General features: G+C 42.3%; 1 protein-coding gene across 2 annotated transcripts in view; it reads right to left on the reverse strand.

Moving 5' to 3' along the window:
• Positions 1 to 10,868, reverse strand: part of CPNE8 (copine 8) — a 236,797-nt gene extending 225,929 nt beyond the window's left edge. The window contains exon 1 of one of the 2 annotated variants that reach the window (XM_045467285.1): positions 10,337 to 10,868. In XM_045467285.1, coding sequence (XP_045323241.1) covers positions 10,337 to 10,473 — 137 coding nt within the window. In that variant the 5' untranslated portion in view covers positions 10,474 to 10,868. The remainder of the gene's footprint in view (positions 1 to 10,336) is intronic. The other variant, XM_045467287.1, reaches the window with a different exon arrangement.
• Positions 10,869 to 12,458: the final 1,590 nt, after the last annotated feature.

The raw sequence follows: 12,458 nt of genomic DNA on the forward strand, positions 1-12,458 counted from the left end.
AGTGAAATGAGGACTTTGAAGTGGGAAGCGGTTGGCATTAGAGAGAGTCTACCTTAATATCCCTTTAAAAACTCAGACACTGGAATTAGGGCCTAGGTTTTCAAATGGCATTGCCAATCATAAGATTTCCTCAAATCAAAGAACATTTACATTGTATTTCAAGGTCTCACTTCCAGTGCCATTGACTTATCAAGCTTTGAGTGACATCCCAGGTGTCTAAACCAGGGATTCAACCATCCTAGGAAATGATGCTTTCTCAGAGTACTGGTGGCATTGCCAAAGGTCACAGAGGCAGTATCAGAAACACAACGTAAGCCCGGGGATTTCCCAGACTTCACTGACATATTCCACAAGGAAAGAAGAAGTCACATAAATGACATTCAAATGACAAAATGACGTCAGTGAAACAAAGAAATTAAAACCATTTAATTTAAACTGTGAGACATATCTTAGGTTGAAAATCAATCATCTTTCAGCTAGTATACTGCAAACTTCTCTCCAAAAACATTTTTTAAATTCACCAATTCAAATTACCAATTAGGAGAAACATTCACTACCCACTTAATATTGATTATGCCTCCTTTTCCCAATGCCTACAAAGAGGCTTTGGATGAAACCTCTAACATAAAATCAATTGCAATCAGCTTTGTAGTGTTTCTGCTTCCACAATTAATTTGAACGTTGAGATATCAAGGTAATAAGCTCTGTCCAAACTCTCTCTCATTCTTTGCTTTATGGCTGGGAAACATGAAAACCTATTGAAGACATTAAAGAAGAATGATTGAGCTTTCAATTACCTAGAAAGCCACAAATAATGTGATATTCCCTTTACAGGAGGACATTTAGATAAAAAAAAGATTTTTAAGAATGCCCACAACATCATACACAGAGATGACACAAAATATAAAGTTCTGTGGGCACTGAGAAGCAAATTTCTCAAAATGACTCTAAAACCACTAATATACTAACTAAGGCTGAGAAACGTGTTAGTTTCAATCAGGTATGACAATTATAACCATATCTGGTTCTCTGCACTCTCTTGACAATTGAGGTATTCTAAATATATATATATATATATACATATATATATATATATCCTTAATATATATATTTATATATATTCTTTATATATTAAGAACATATATATATATATTAAGGATATATATATACATATATATATTTATTTATTTGCAGAGTATATATATATATTAAGGATATATATATACATATATATATATATTTATTTATTTGCAGAGAGAGAGCAACTAATTAGCCAAGTAGAAAATATTGACTTTTACAGTTACGTCACAACGCAGTTAGTCAGAATACTGTGCTGACATTTTCAATATCTAAACAATTATTTTATTTATACAGAATTCTGAAGAGCATATTTGTCGTGAAAGGAAACCCTGGAATCTATTATTGAAAAGCAAGCAAGTTAAGTGGTGACTTCATTATTAAGAAAGCAGGGGATGGAAATGACAGAGCTTGCAGTCGGTTCTCAACTCCAATGGTATGTATGAATGTCACATAGTCAATTCAATTAATTTCCCTCTACTTTTCATTTACCAGGTCCATCACCTTTGTCCAGCATTTAACTTTCATCTCACCCTGCCTGCTGATTTCTAGTTAAAAAGCCCTCTGATTACTTAATTTCCCACAGCTTCATTAGGTAACTCAGCAGCAGAAAAAGGTAAGAATCGATACTTGGAAGTCAAACACCAAATTGTTAAGGTTTATGGCACTCATCTGAACTGTTTCTACCCACAGCTCTCACCAACAGGGAACAGAAACGGCACAGAGGAACTGTACTCCCCTTTGTGATGGTATTGATATCATCTACTATAATTGTGTCTCTCAGCTTTGTCCTTTCTCTTTAGTTCCCAACACATCAATACTGATAGGAAAGAATCCCACCCTTAAAGCCTAAAATGAGTAACTTATGGAAGAATGCCAGAGTATGTCTAATGGACAGAAGCATACACCTAAGAACCAGACATATATGGACTGGGAACTCAACCTCACCACCTCCTTGATGTGTGACTTAGGCCAAATTATTTAAACCTTCTTTGAACCTCAATCTCCTCACCTATAAAATAGGACATAAATCGCCTGTTTTATAGAAATTGTGAGGACTGAGTGAATCAGTATATGTTAAGTGTTTTCTACACTGTCTCGCATACATTTTGACTTTAAATAAAATATATAGCATGTTTCTTGACTTCATTACTTTAGCTTATAATTGAATAGTTGTACGGTCTAACAGATAGAAATGCTTCCCAGGGACTATCAATGATACTTTGCTTCTTCGGTGTTTCACAAAGTTAACTGATAATTCCCTCAGTGTTTGGAGTTTTATTCTTTATAGACTAAAATTGACAAAAGGTCTCATAATTTGAACAAGAATACACGAGAACTAATGTCTCTGGCTGAAGAGGTAGTAATATTGATGGTTGTAATACATTTGAAAACACTAAGGTATTGTAAGTCAGGCCGTGAACATTGGCCCTTGGGACAAGGCACCTTTTAAATATATCTCACTTTATTATTGGCAATAAAAACCTTCTCCGCCATCAGCCTGAATTATCATCTAGTTGGATCCGTTTTATCACATGTAAGACACGAAAGAGTTGTCTAAATGTCAGCCCACTGATTTTGTTGGTGGGATACAAGAATATGCTTTCACTCTAAAACTTTGTTGTTAAACACTACTTCCAATCTGTCAAATCCCACTGGGGCCACGTGTCTCACTGTGTGGGTTGGTGTGTGGTGTTGGGAGCCATTGGGTAGAATCTGTAGGAACTTCCTATGCATTTCCAAATCCACACTCTTGTGATCACTTTTACTCTGTACCTCCCTCACACTGCATTTCACGTTTCTATGACTTCCCATACTGATTATAAATTTGTCCAAAATACAGGTGTCCTCTCTTCTGTGTTGCTTGTATGCCACCTAGTAACGTATTCATAAAAAACTTAGCTAAGACTAACAACTACGAAGTGCGTTTCTTGTGACAGGCACAATCCTGGCCACTGTGTAGACTGTATTTCATTCACCTCTCCAAGAAGACTATAAATTTAGTTTTTAAATCATTTCTATGTTACTGATTAGGAAATTAAATTCTGGAAGTTGAAATAAGATACCCAAAATAACGTTCCAAAAAGGGATAAAACTGGGATTTAAAGACATCTGTCTGGCTCCTAATTCCACTTTCTTGCTGCTATACTCTGCTGCCCCAAATTCTCATTAATCTTTAAGTGCAACTTTCTCATGGGAATAAAAGTATTTAGAAAGGTGCAGCCAGTAGTTTAGACTTGACTCTGCTTATTTAAAGAGGAATAGGGGGGAATAATGAAAATAAGCTATTAAAATCCCCTTGAGAAGATAGCTTACTAATAACTTCAGTCCTAGAAAACTATCCTCAGAAGAAAAAAAAAAAACGTAACTGCTGTCAAGTGTTCGTGAATAAGAATACTCGTTAGCATTATTCTGAATAGTAACTTTTTGAAATAAATTTTGGAAAATAAGAGAGAAGTCAAATAAATAGTGTGTGCATAAAATAGACTAGAGACACAGAGGGTTATTTTTTCAAAAACGAATGACAGCAATATATACATGATATAATACAAAAAATACAGAAGATAAATTATGTAGAATATAGTATGATCCCATCATATAATGTGAGCATATACACACACACACATACACTCAAGGGAAAGAGAGGGACTGTAAGTATGGCGTTATAAATGGGAAAGAAGTGAACTAAATGTTCATAGTTTGGGGCGCCTGGGTGGCTCAGTTGGTTAAGCGTCTGACTTCAGCTCAGGTCATGATCTCACGGTTTGCGAGTTCTAGCCCCATTTTGGGCTCTATGGTGACAGCTCAGAGCCTGAAGCCTGCTTCAGATTTTGGGTCTCCTCTCTCTGCCCCTCCCCCACTCATTCTCTCTCTCTCTCTCCCTCTCTCTCTCTCTCTCTCTCTCAAAAATAAAACATTAAAACAATTTTAATGTTCATAGTTGGATGGAATACGAGCGATTTTTATTTTGTATGGATATCCATTTGTAATTCTGAGTACTTAACTAGTATGAAAAGCAGTATTTTAAAGCACATAGATGCAACAACTTATTTAACCCTCAAACCAAATACAGTCATAGGGGCTATTATTCTCCCCACTTTACGGATGAGGAAATTAAGGAACAGAGTCATTAAGTAACTTTCCAACGTTTCACAGCCAGTAGTGGTAGAACTGGTCTAGTTCCACACCCATGCTCTTCAAGGCTAAGTAAAACTGGCTCTAATAAGCAAATGTTATTATTATAAAACAGGCTAACAACTGCATAAAACCCCTTTGAGAGGGATTGTTTTTCTTCCCTGTCTTGAGTGAAACAAGTAGGGAGGCTTCTGCCTGTTCTGCCACAAAAAGGTATGTAAAAGAGCACAGACGTTTACACCCTTTTCCTTGGGGCTCTGCTTTGTGAATTGCGTCCAGACTCACATTCTCCACATCCCAGGGCGGTTTTAGAACATCACAGGCCCCAAATATTAAAAAATACAAAGGGCAGACCAAAACATTGGTGGAACAACCGCATGAGTAAGGCTTTTGTCTGCTAAGATATACCTGGACACCTTGCACATTGAGACTTTAAGATCACAGTACAAATGCCCCAGTACAAATATTCCTGAAACTCTGGGGCGAAGCCAAACCCAAATAGGGCTGAAAAAAGCATCATGGGGTCACTACAATTTTGAACCACAGGACTTCAGGAACTACAGAGCCAGAAGAATAGGATGCTATGCCCATACCACACTTGGCCCTCAGTTTACCTGTTATTAACAGCATAACAGGCGTTCTACTTCCCCTAGCATATAGTAACATTATCAGTTAACAATTAACTTCAAACTTCTTGTCTTTTTTGAAAAGGGTAGAATATGTCTAAAAGATAAACCAACAGGGACTGGGGTATAAACCCTAATTGCTGTGTTTGAACTCTTTCCTCTTTTGCCATAGATAATAAGAACAGCGAATGCACCTACTTCAACCAAACTGGGCCAATCCCCGCTGGACCAAGCAGATTCTCTCTCTTGCAATACGAATTTGCTTTCCCAGGTGGTCTGGAACTGGAACTGTAACATGTAAACTTGCAAAGTATATGCTACCAGTGGATGGAGAAACAGAAAAACAAAGTCTTCAAAGTAAGAGAATAAGGAAGAAGCGGAAAGAAACACATGAAAAAGTGAAGAAAGCAAAGAGCATACAGAATTTCAATTATCTTCTTGTTCACAATACGCTTGCAAACTGTCACAGCCTCTCATGGATTCTGAAACCACACGGCCCCCACTTATTCTAAGCAGAGAAGCAAGACACAAAAGTGCTGAACCGGACACTGTCATTTCTAATGTGTCATTTCTAATAGCGACAGTCCAACAGCAACAAACTTTTTCCTTTGTATAATCTTTTACAAAAGGCCTCTGAACAGTGAGGTGTATGTAAGTAACACATGTTTTTAACAATGGGCTCTCCAAAAAAAACAAAAAACAAAAAACTAGATACATAAATGTGTGTATGCATGTGTGTATTTATATAATTTGTTATAAACTTACCGACATATAGTATGTGTAGCTGAGCACACAACTTCTAAACAATAATAATAATAATAATATTTTTACTTAAATTCCATAAGGCCAATTGATTCCCACAGAAGGTCTTAAGTGCAGACAACAACAAAATCATAAATCAAGCCCTGATCTTGACTTTCAGTATTTGCCAGTTTCCATGGTGTAAATATTCGCCATGGCCAACTTCAGTCTACCAATAGGACGTCACTGTACAGGACTGAAGAGATGAGCAGTAGCACAAGATTGCATAATATTTTCACCACGCGGATTAAAAAGAGCATAGATGTCATGAAAGAGTAGAGAAAACAGTGAACTGTAGTAAAACAATTAGGAAGTGACAACTTTTGACTATGCCTTTATTTTAAAATATAATGCATTAATTTTAGGTTTATATAATTTAATTTTTAATAACCACTATATTTAACAACTGGCGGACAACTTCCTGTCTCAATCCCATTTAAGTCTGGTCCAGCACACCCCTGAAAAGTTATCTCCTCGCACCTGTGTAGGGCAGGGATTGCTAATCCGTATAAAATGACTACAGTCATAGTCATTTCCTCATCAAACAGGTAAACATTTTAATGTGTATCAGCAGCACATGGTAAACTTGTTAAAAGCCCACATTCCTGGGCCCTAGTCCCAGAGATTTTGATTCAGTAGATCTGGTGTGGGTACCTAGAAATCTGTATTTTAACAGGCACACAGCCCTCTCCATGCCAGCTGATTTATTCAGAGAATGACAGCATCCAACATTGATGGACTACATATTCTGTGCCAGACTCACGATACATGGATTATTCAAGAAACAAAACTTGTCCTCAAGGTGAATGCAGAGACCAAGAATTAACAACACAACTATGATACTAGTACATACCAGCTGCTTTGGGAAAACAGCAAAACCCAGTTGGGGAGAGGAATCGTGAGAGGGATGTTTGACCTGAGTCTTGAAGAAAAGAGCACAAGCTAATCAAAAAGACAAGGGGGAAGAAGGGAGGAAGGGCTATTCAAGGCAGAGAGAGTGGCATTCAGCATAGCCCCAGAGGCAAAGAGGAAGTCGGTTCACTGGCAAAACGGCACGTGCAATGGGACTGTACCACTTATTCGTGTATTGCAGCCACATTTATCTGTCACCAGTTCTAGCATATGGTAAACACACGTTGGTTGGACTATATTCAGTCACAGTGTTCATGTGAGAAGTGGTGGTAGATTAGGCAAAAGAGTCATGGCCAGGTCAGATAGGACCGCACGGAATATCTAGCACAAAGTAGGGGCTCACATTTTGTATCCTTCCCTCAACCTGAGTAGTTAAAATTGGTTGTATCACCATTATAAAATTATTGCTGTGAAAGAATTTACATGTGATGGCTAACCCACAAAGTCTAGAAATACAGAATGTTCTCCCTGGTTTTTTTTTTTTTTTTTTTCATTGATAAGCTAACTTCTCAGAGAAAATGACCAAAATTATGTGTTGGAAACAGTTCACTAAACCAAAGGCCCAGGGAAACAGGTGATTACTGCATATTATTTTTCCCACTGGTTTGTTTTCAGAATACAATGGGAATGTTGTAAATGTTATTTTATGTGTGTAAGGTTATATCATTTCAGCTACAGACATTTTAATTAGGTAACCCAATTAACTTAAAAAAAAATCTATGAATTAACATAATGAGAAAAATGAATGCTGGGAGAACTAAACAGTGGATAGAAGGGAAGTCATAGGGTAGGAGCTTGTCTCTACATAAACACAGCTAGAAAAGAGCACTCATCACGTTACACACCAAGTTTGTAACCATCCCAAAACCTCCACGCTATACTACCGTCCCTTCTCTAATGCAAGCCTTGCCCATCCTTCTCGTCTCCCCTCAAGCCCCATCTTCTCTTTGTAATATGTTCCAAGCACTCCACTCCACTATGGTCTCTTCCCTCTCTGTGCACGAACCACATCTTTGGATTTAGTCTGACGTCATCACATATTATGTAATACTTCTCTCCCAACCAGACTTTACATTTTCAGAGAACTTCTCTTACATTTCTCCTGGAGCAGAGCATAATTCTCGACATACAAAAGACATTAAACAGTTGGTGAGGGAATAGACTAATTGATTTCCGTGAATTATATTTAGTTTCAAGCTTCAATTGTTAATTTTCTCACCTCCCCCAAAATGAAGATGAAAATGTCATAAAGATTTTTTTAAAGGCCTTCGACTGGGGACAATGAAAGGAGGTTATTAAAAAGGATTTTATTCCTGAGTTGCTTTCGGAGTGTCAGCAAATCATCAGAGGTCTCTAACATAGAAAGCAAGGGAATTCCCTACTCTGCTCGCCCAGAGTAAGACTGAGAGACCTCCAGTTGAGCCTTGTTGCTAAGTGAAATTCCCCCCAAACATCCTAGAATATACGCTCTTTATACTTTCATCAAAGAAGAAAGAGAAAGAGAGAGCAGGTATCCCAAGACTGCCTCTATCCCTGTCTTCTTTACTAATTGACTGCAGAACAAAAGAGGAATATTTACAGAATTCCATACTGAAGCATATAGAAAACATTTATTCAGTAAGTACTATTTCCAATTTCAAAATAGTTAATGTTGTTTTAACACTTCCTTTTGTGTCACAAATTGTGTGAGCACTTTTCAGACATCATCTTATGAAGCTCTGATAACATTCTATATAAGATAAATACCACAATTATCCTTATTTTAGAGATGAAGGTGCTCAGATTAAGAACTCCAAAGTAACATGATTGAGACACAAAGCCAGAATCCGTAACCAGGTCTCTTATGCCAAAGCCCAGAGGACACCATTTATGTTTACAAGATTCAATTCTCAACAACGTAAGTACTGTAAGTACTTGGGTTCTATTTCAGGACTTTTTTTCTTTTTTTTTTTGCTTTTGATAACTTAAAAACAAAAAACAAGACAAGACACCAAATCAATGATATGGAAAAAAGGCTGGAACAAGGATGTCCAGGGTCTGAGGTATCAAGCTTAAACAAACTGGGTTAAAGCCAATTAATTACAAGATTCCAGGCACACCCAACACACACACAAAAAGAGTGGTTAAATGTGGATCCCACTGGTAGAAGGATCAGTGAAGGTACAATTTCCCCATCAGTCCTAAAGAGCTTTTGGGAAACTCAGATTTAATTTATAACATTTTTATATTCATGCCAGATACAGCCCACATGTCATTCAGGCTTTGCAGGATGTTCAGCAGAGAACTCTAGAAAACACTCTTATTGTAGGACTTTTGGCTATGTATGATGTGTATATACTAATGACTTCCCTCGAGCATCCAATGCCAGCTTCAGGGAAAAGAAAAAGGACTAGAAATTAATGCCTGAAAAGAGTTTCCATATTAATGCCTGAAAGAGTTTCACCTGTTCAGTTGACAGGAAGAAATCTCAGGCAACCCTTAAAGCAATAAACATAATAAGGCAAGAGCCCCACCTTAGCTATCACTATCAGCATTAGTATCTCCACAGTTGCGAGGTCAGCCTTAAGAGGAAGCAAGCAATCACGGGATGTAGTTTCAGGGATAGCCGAAAGCCTCGCCCCTAATTAACACCTCAATTAGGGTTGTAGGTGCTTGAATTTCCACAAAAAAGAAAATCCATCCCTTGGGCTTTAGACTTAGTCTCGTGAAAATGCAAAATAAAGTACGACTGGGGTGACAGCATTTTAAGTTTCCGGGTTTATTTACATCCAAGATTCCCCTTGTTTGTTACATTCCTTCAAGGCAAGTTTTGCTAAGGAAAAGAATTGGAGGGGGGCGGGGAATTTGAAGCACTGAAAACAATCCTGAGGCCAAAGTGGGCAAAAGGGAAGAGAGTTTTCCACTGAGAGAGACCCAAGTATGCAAACAAGAAAGTGGGCTCCAGAGTCAATATTATGCAAATTCTCCCTCTCCTGGTGCCATTATCAACTTAGTAATATAGTCCGCCTATCTCCTTCTCAAAATCTTCTGCGAAACAGCAATTAATGCTGCTTTGTTTACAGGAAAACTGACCCAAGCAACTCAGGCAAGGAGTTGAAATTTACAGTCCTTGGGCAGAGTGTCAGTTGTTAGAAGCACTCAAAACTGTGTCTGCTTGCAGGCAGAAAGTCGTGACTTCCCAGATTTCAGGTACGGCACAGATTCGTCTGCAAACGGCTGGAGCCCAAATCTCTACCTAACAGGCACGAGGCAAGAAGCCCGGAAGGGTGGGGGGAAGCAAGCTGGATGGCTCCAGGAAGTGGGTGGGGAGGCAGCTGCCGGGTTTGGTGCCAACTGTGGCACTAGCAGGTTCGCACACGCCTAGCGGAGGGAGTCCCGGGCCACCGCGCGCAGCGGTCGCAAGTGCTTTTGGCAATGCTGTCCCCCTTCGACTCCCGTCATCACCCAACCCAACAGCTCGGGTCTGGGACGTAAAAAGGGCTTGCAAAGTGGGCGGCGGCCGGCGTTCCCGCCGCTGAGTCACAGCCCAGCCAACTTTTACAGCATTTCCCAGAAAGAAAACGAAAAGTCTCAGTTCCGTAGCCCACCACTCGCTTCTCGTTCCCGCTCTCCGCTCCGTGTCACTGGAGCCGGGGGTGACTCGGACCCACAGCTGGGGTGCTTCCCACTCGTCGCGCAACTTCTCACCCCAGCAAAGCCTCGGGGTGCCCCGAGCGCTTCGCAAGCGCTACCCACCCGGCAAACCGGTGAGCAGGAGGAGGGAGGGGAAGGGCTAGCCTCCTCACCTGCAAGACACCGACACCTCCACCCGCGTGGCCGGGATGGCCGCGCTCAGCTGGTTCAAGTCCCCGATGCCCGCAGTGCTGGTGTAGCGGCTGTCCATCTTGGGTGGAGGCGCCGCGGACTTGTCCGGCGCCCACATGCAGAGCTCGGGCAGACTGAGGGCTCCGAGCCCAGCTCCCGACAGCCGGGGATGGGGGTTGAGGGTGGAGGCAGAGGAAGGAGGGCGGAGGCAGCTCGCGGGAAGGGGGAGGGAGGGGGAGGCGGACCCGCGCAGAGCCGCGAGGGAACCGCGAGCCAGTCCTGACCCAGGCCGAGGCTGCCGGGGAAGTGGCGCACGGGGCTCCGGGCTTCCCTGCCCCCTCCCTGCAGGCAGCAGCCCCAGCAGGGGACACTCAGTGATCCTTTCCACGCTCTGGGTGTCAGGCTCTGAGCAGCCAGCGGGCCACCCGGCGAGGGGGGGCGGGGGGCAAGAGACCCAGACCTCAACCGTCTAGGAGCGCAAGCCCCGGCCGGCTGGGCGTGCGGCTGGGGTTGTCTCCGCCTCTACACACCCACTCCCGCCTCCTGGGCCGCGACTCCCTCCTCCTGTCAATCAGGTGTGGACGGGAATGTCACGCAGTTCGCCTGCCTGAGCTGGAAGCTGGAGGTGTGGGCGCCTCTGCCCGCTCCTAACCACCCCCCACCGTAGGTCCACCCCTCCCCACCCCGCGCTGGTCCTCACCGCACCCTCGAAACCCATGGAGGTCCTTGCCCTCGGGCCGAAGAACAGGTCCGAGCTTCTGAACTGCCCACCCTCGGCCCCTTGAGGGTTGAGGACAATGGGGCAGAAGGACGATCTCCAACGTTCTGTACGCGGTGCTAAAGTGACATATCAATATCTGGGACAAGGCGGGAACAGGGTGGACTCTAATGTGGGGAGAAAAACTATTTGGGATTTAAGGGGGCCATCTGGTTTCCCTCTTCCCTCAATTCCTCGGAACATGGGGGTCTAATAGGGACAGTCCTTATAGCCAGGGCCTTGCTGCGGCCCCTCGTTCCCAAATGCATGAAAAGTTCTGCCCTGAAACCTGGAGGTCACTACTATCTAATGCAGCTCCCTCACCCCGACTCCCACCCAGTAAGACCCGAATGACACTGGACGGACGCTAGCACAGAGGAGCCGAAGTAAGCGCCGCATTTGGGAAACTGGATTCTGGGGCAGCCATGCTGGTGCCAGAATGCCGAAGCGGACACAGCCTGGGGAGGTACCCGAGGCTCCCCTCCATTGCCATGACCTCATTGGCTGCACCTTCCCTCCGGCCTCACCCGTGCGCCTACGGGTCCCCGAGAGCTCGCCACCAGGGGGCGACGGAGAGCTGGACGCGGCTTTAGGTAAAGAAGCGGGGAGCGTCGGATGGTGGCCGCCTTCTCAACGCGCCAAGCACGGAGTTTCCAGCTGGCAGGACTAACTCAGAAAGGAACTGTTTTCATGGTTCAGAACCAGCCATACGTTGTAACATTTTAATCCACTTGGAGCCACCTGCCCGGAGAATCTGTACAGTTGCCCGCGAGGATGTGTAGGCGTAGTCTTGCCTCTCTCCCCACTGTCAAGATCCTTCCTGCGTTTCAGTCTTGGTTTCCTTTCCTCATCACCCAGCCCACCCCTTTTCATCCCTTAAATCCGGAGGTTCTCTGGTTCTCTTTTCCCATCACAGATTAACCTGTGGTTTATTACTATTTGGAAATGTCCTAAAACTCCAGACATTTCTCTTATGCTGGCCAAAATTAATTTGGAGGACGAGACCTAGGTGAATTTTTTTAAGGTAACCAGACTTATCTCACAGAAGCCAACAGAAGAAATAAAAGTTTAGAACTTTAAAATAGTACCCAGCCCGTAGGTCCTTTACTTCTTAATTTTTCCCACTTTATTGACCTATAATTGATATATAATAAATTGCACATATTTAAAGTGTACCATTTAATAAATTTCAATACATATATACTCCTGTAAATCCATCACCACAATCAAAATAATGAGCCATTCCATCACCCCAAAAGTTTTCTCATGTCTCCTTTGTAATCAGTCCCTCCTTTCACCACGAAAAACAACCCTCCAGGCAACCACTCGTCTTCTTTATATCACTA

The sequence above is a fragment of the Leopardus geoffroyi genome, chromosome B4, assembly GCF_018350155.1.
Source record: "Leopardus geoffroyi isolate Oge1 chromosome B4, O.geoffroyi_Oge1_pat1.0, whole genome shotgun sequence".
Classification (NCBI taxonomy): domain Eukaryota; kingdom Metazoa; phylum Chordata; class Mammalia; order Carnivora; family Felidae; genus Leopardus; species Leopardus geoffroyi.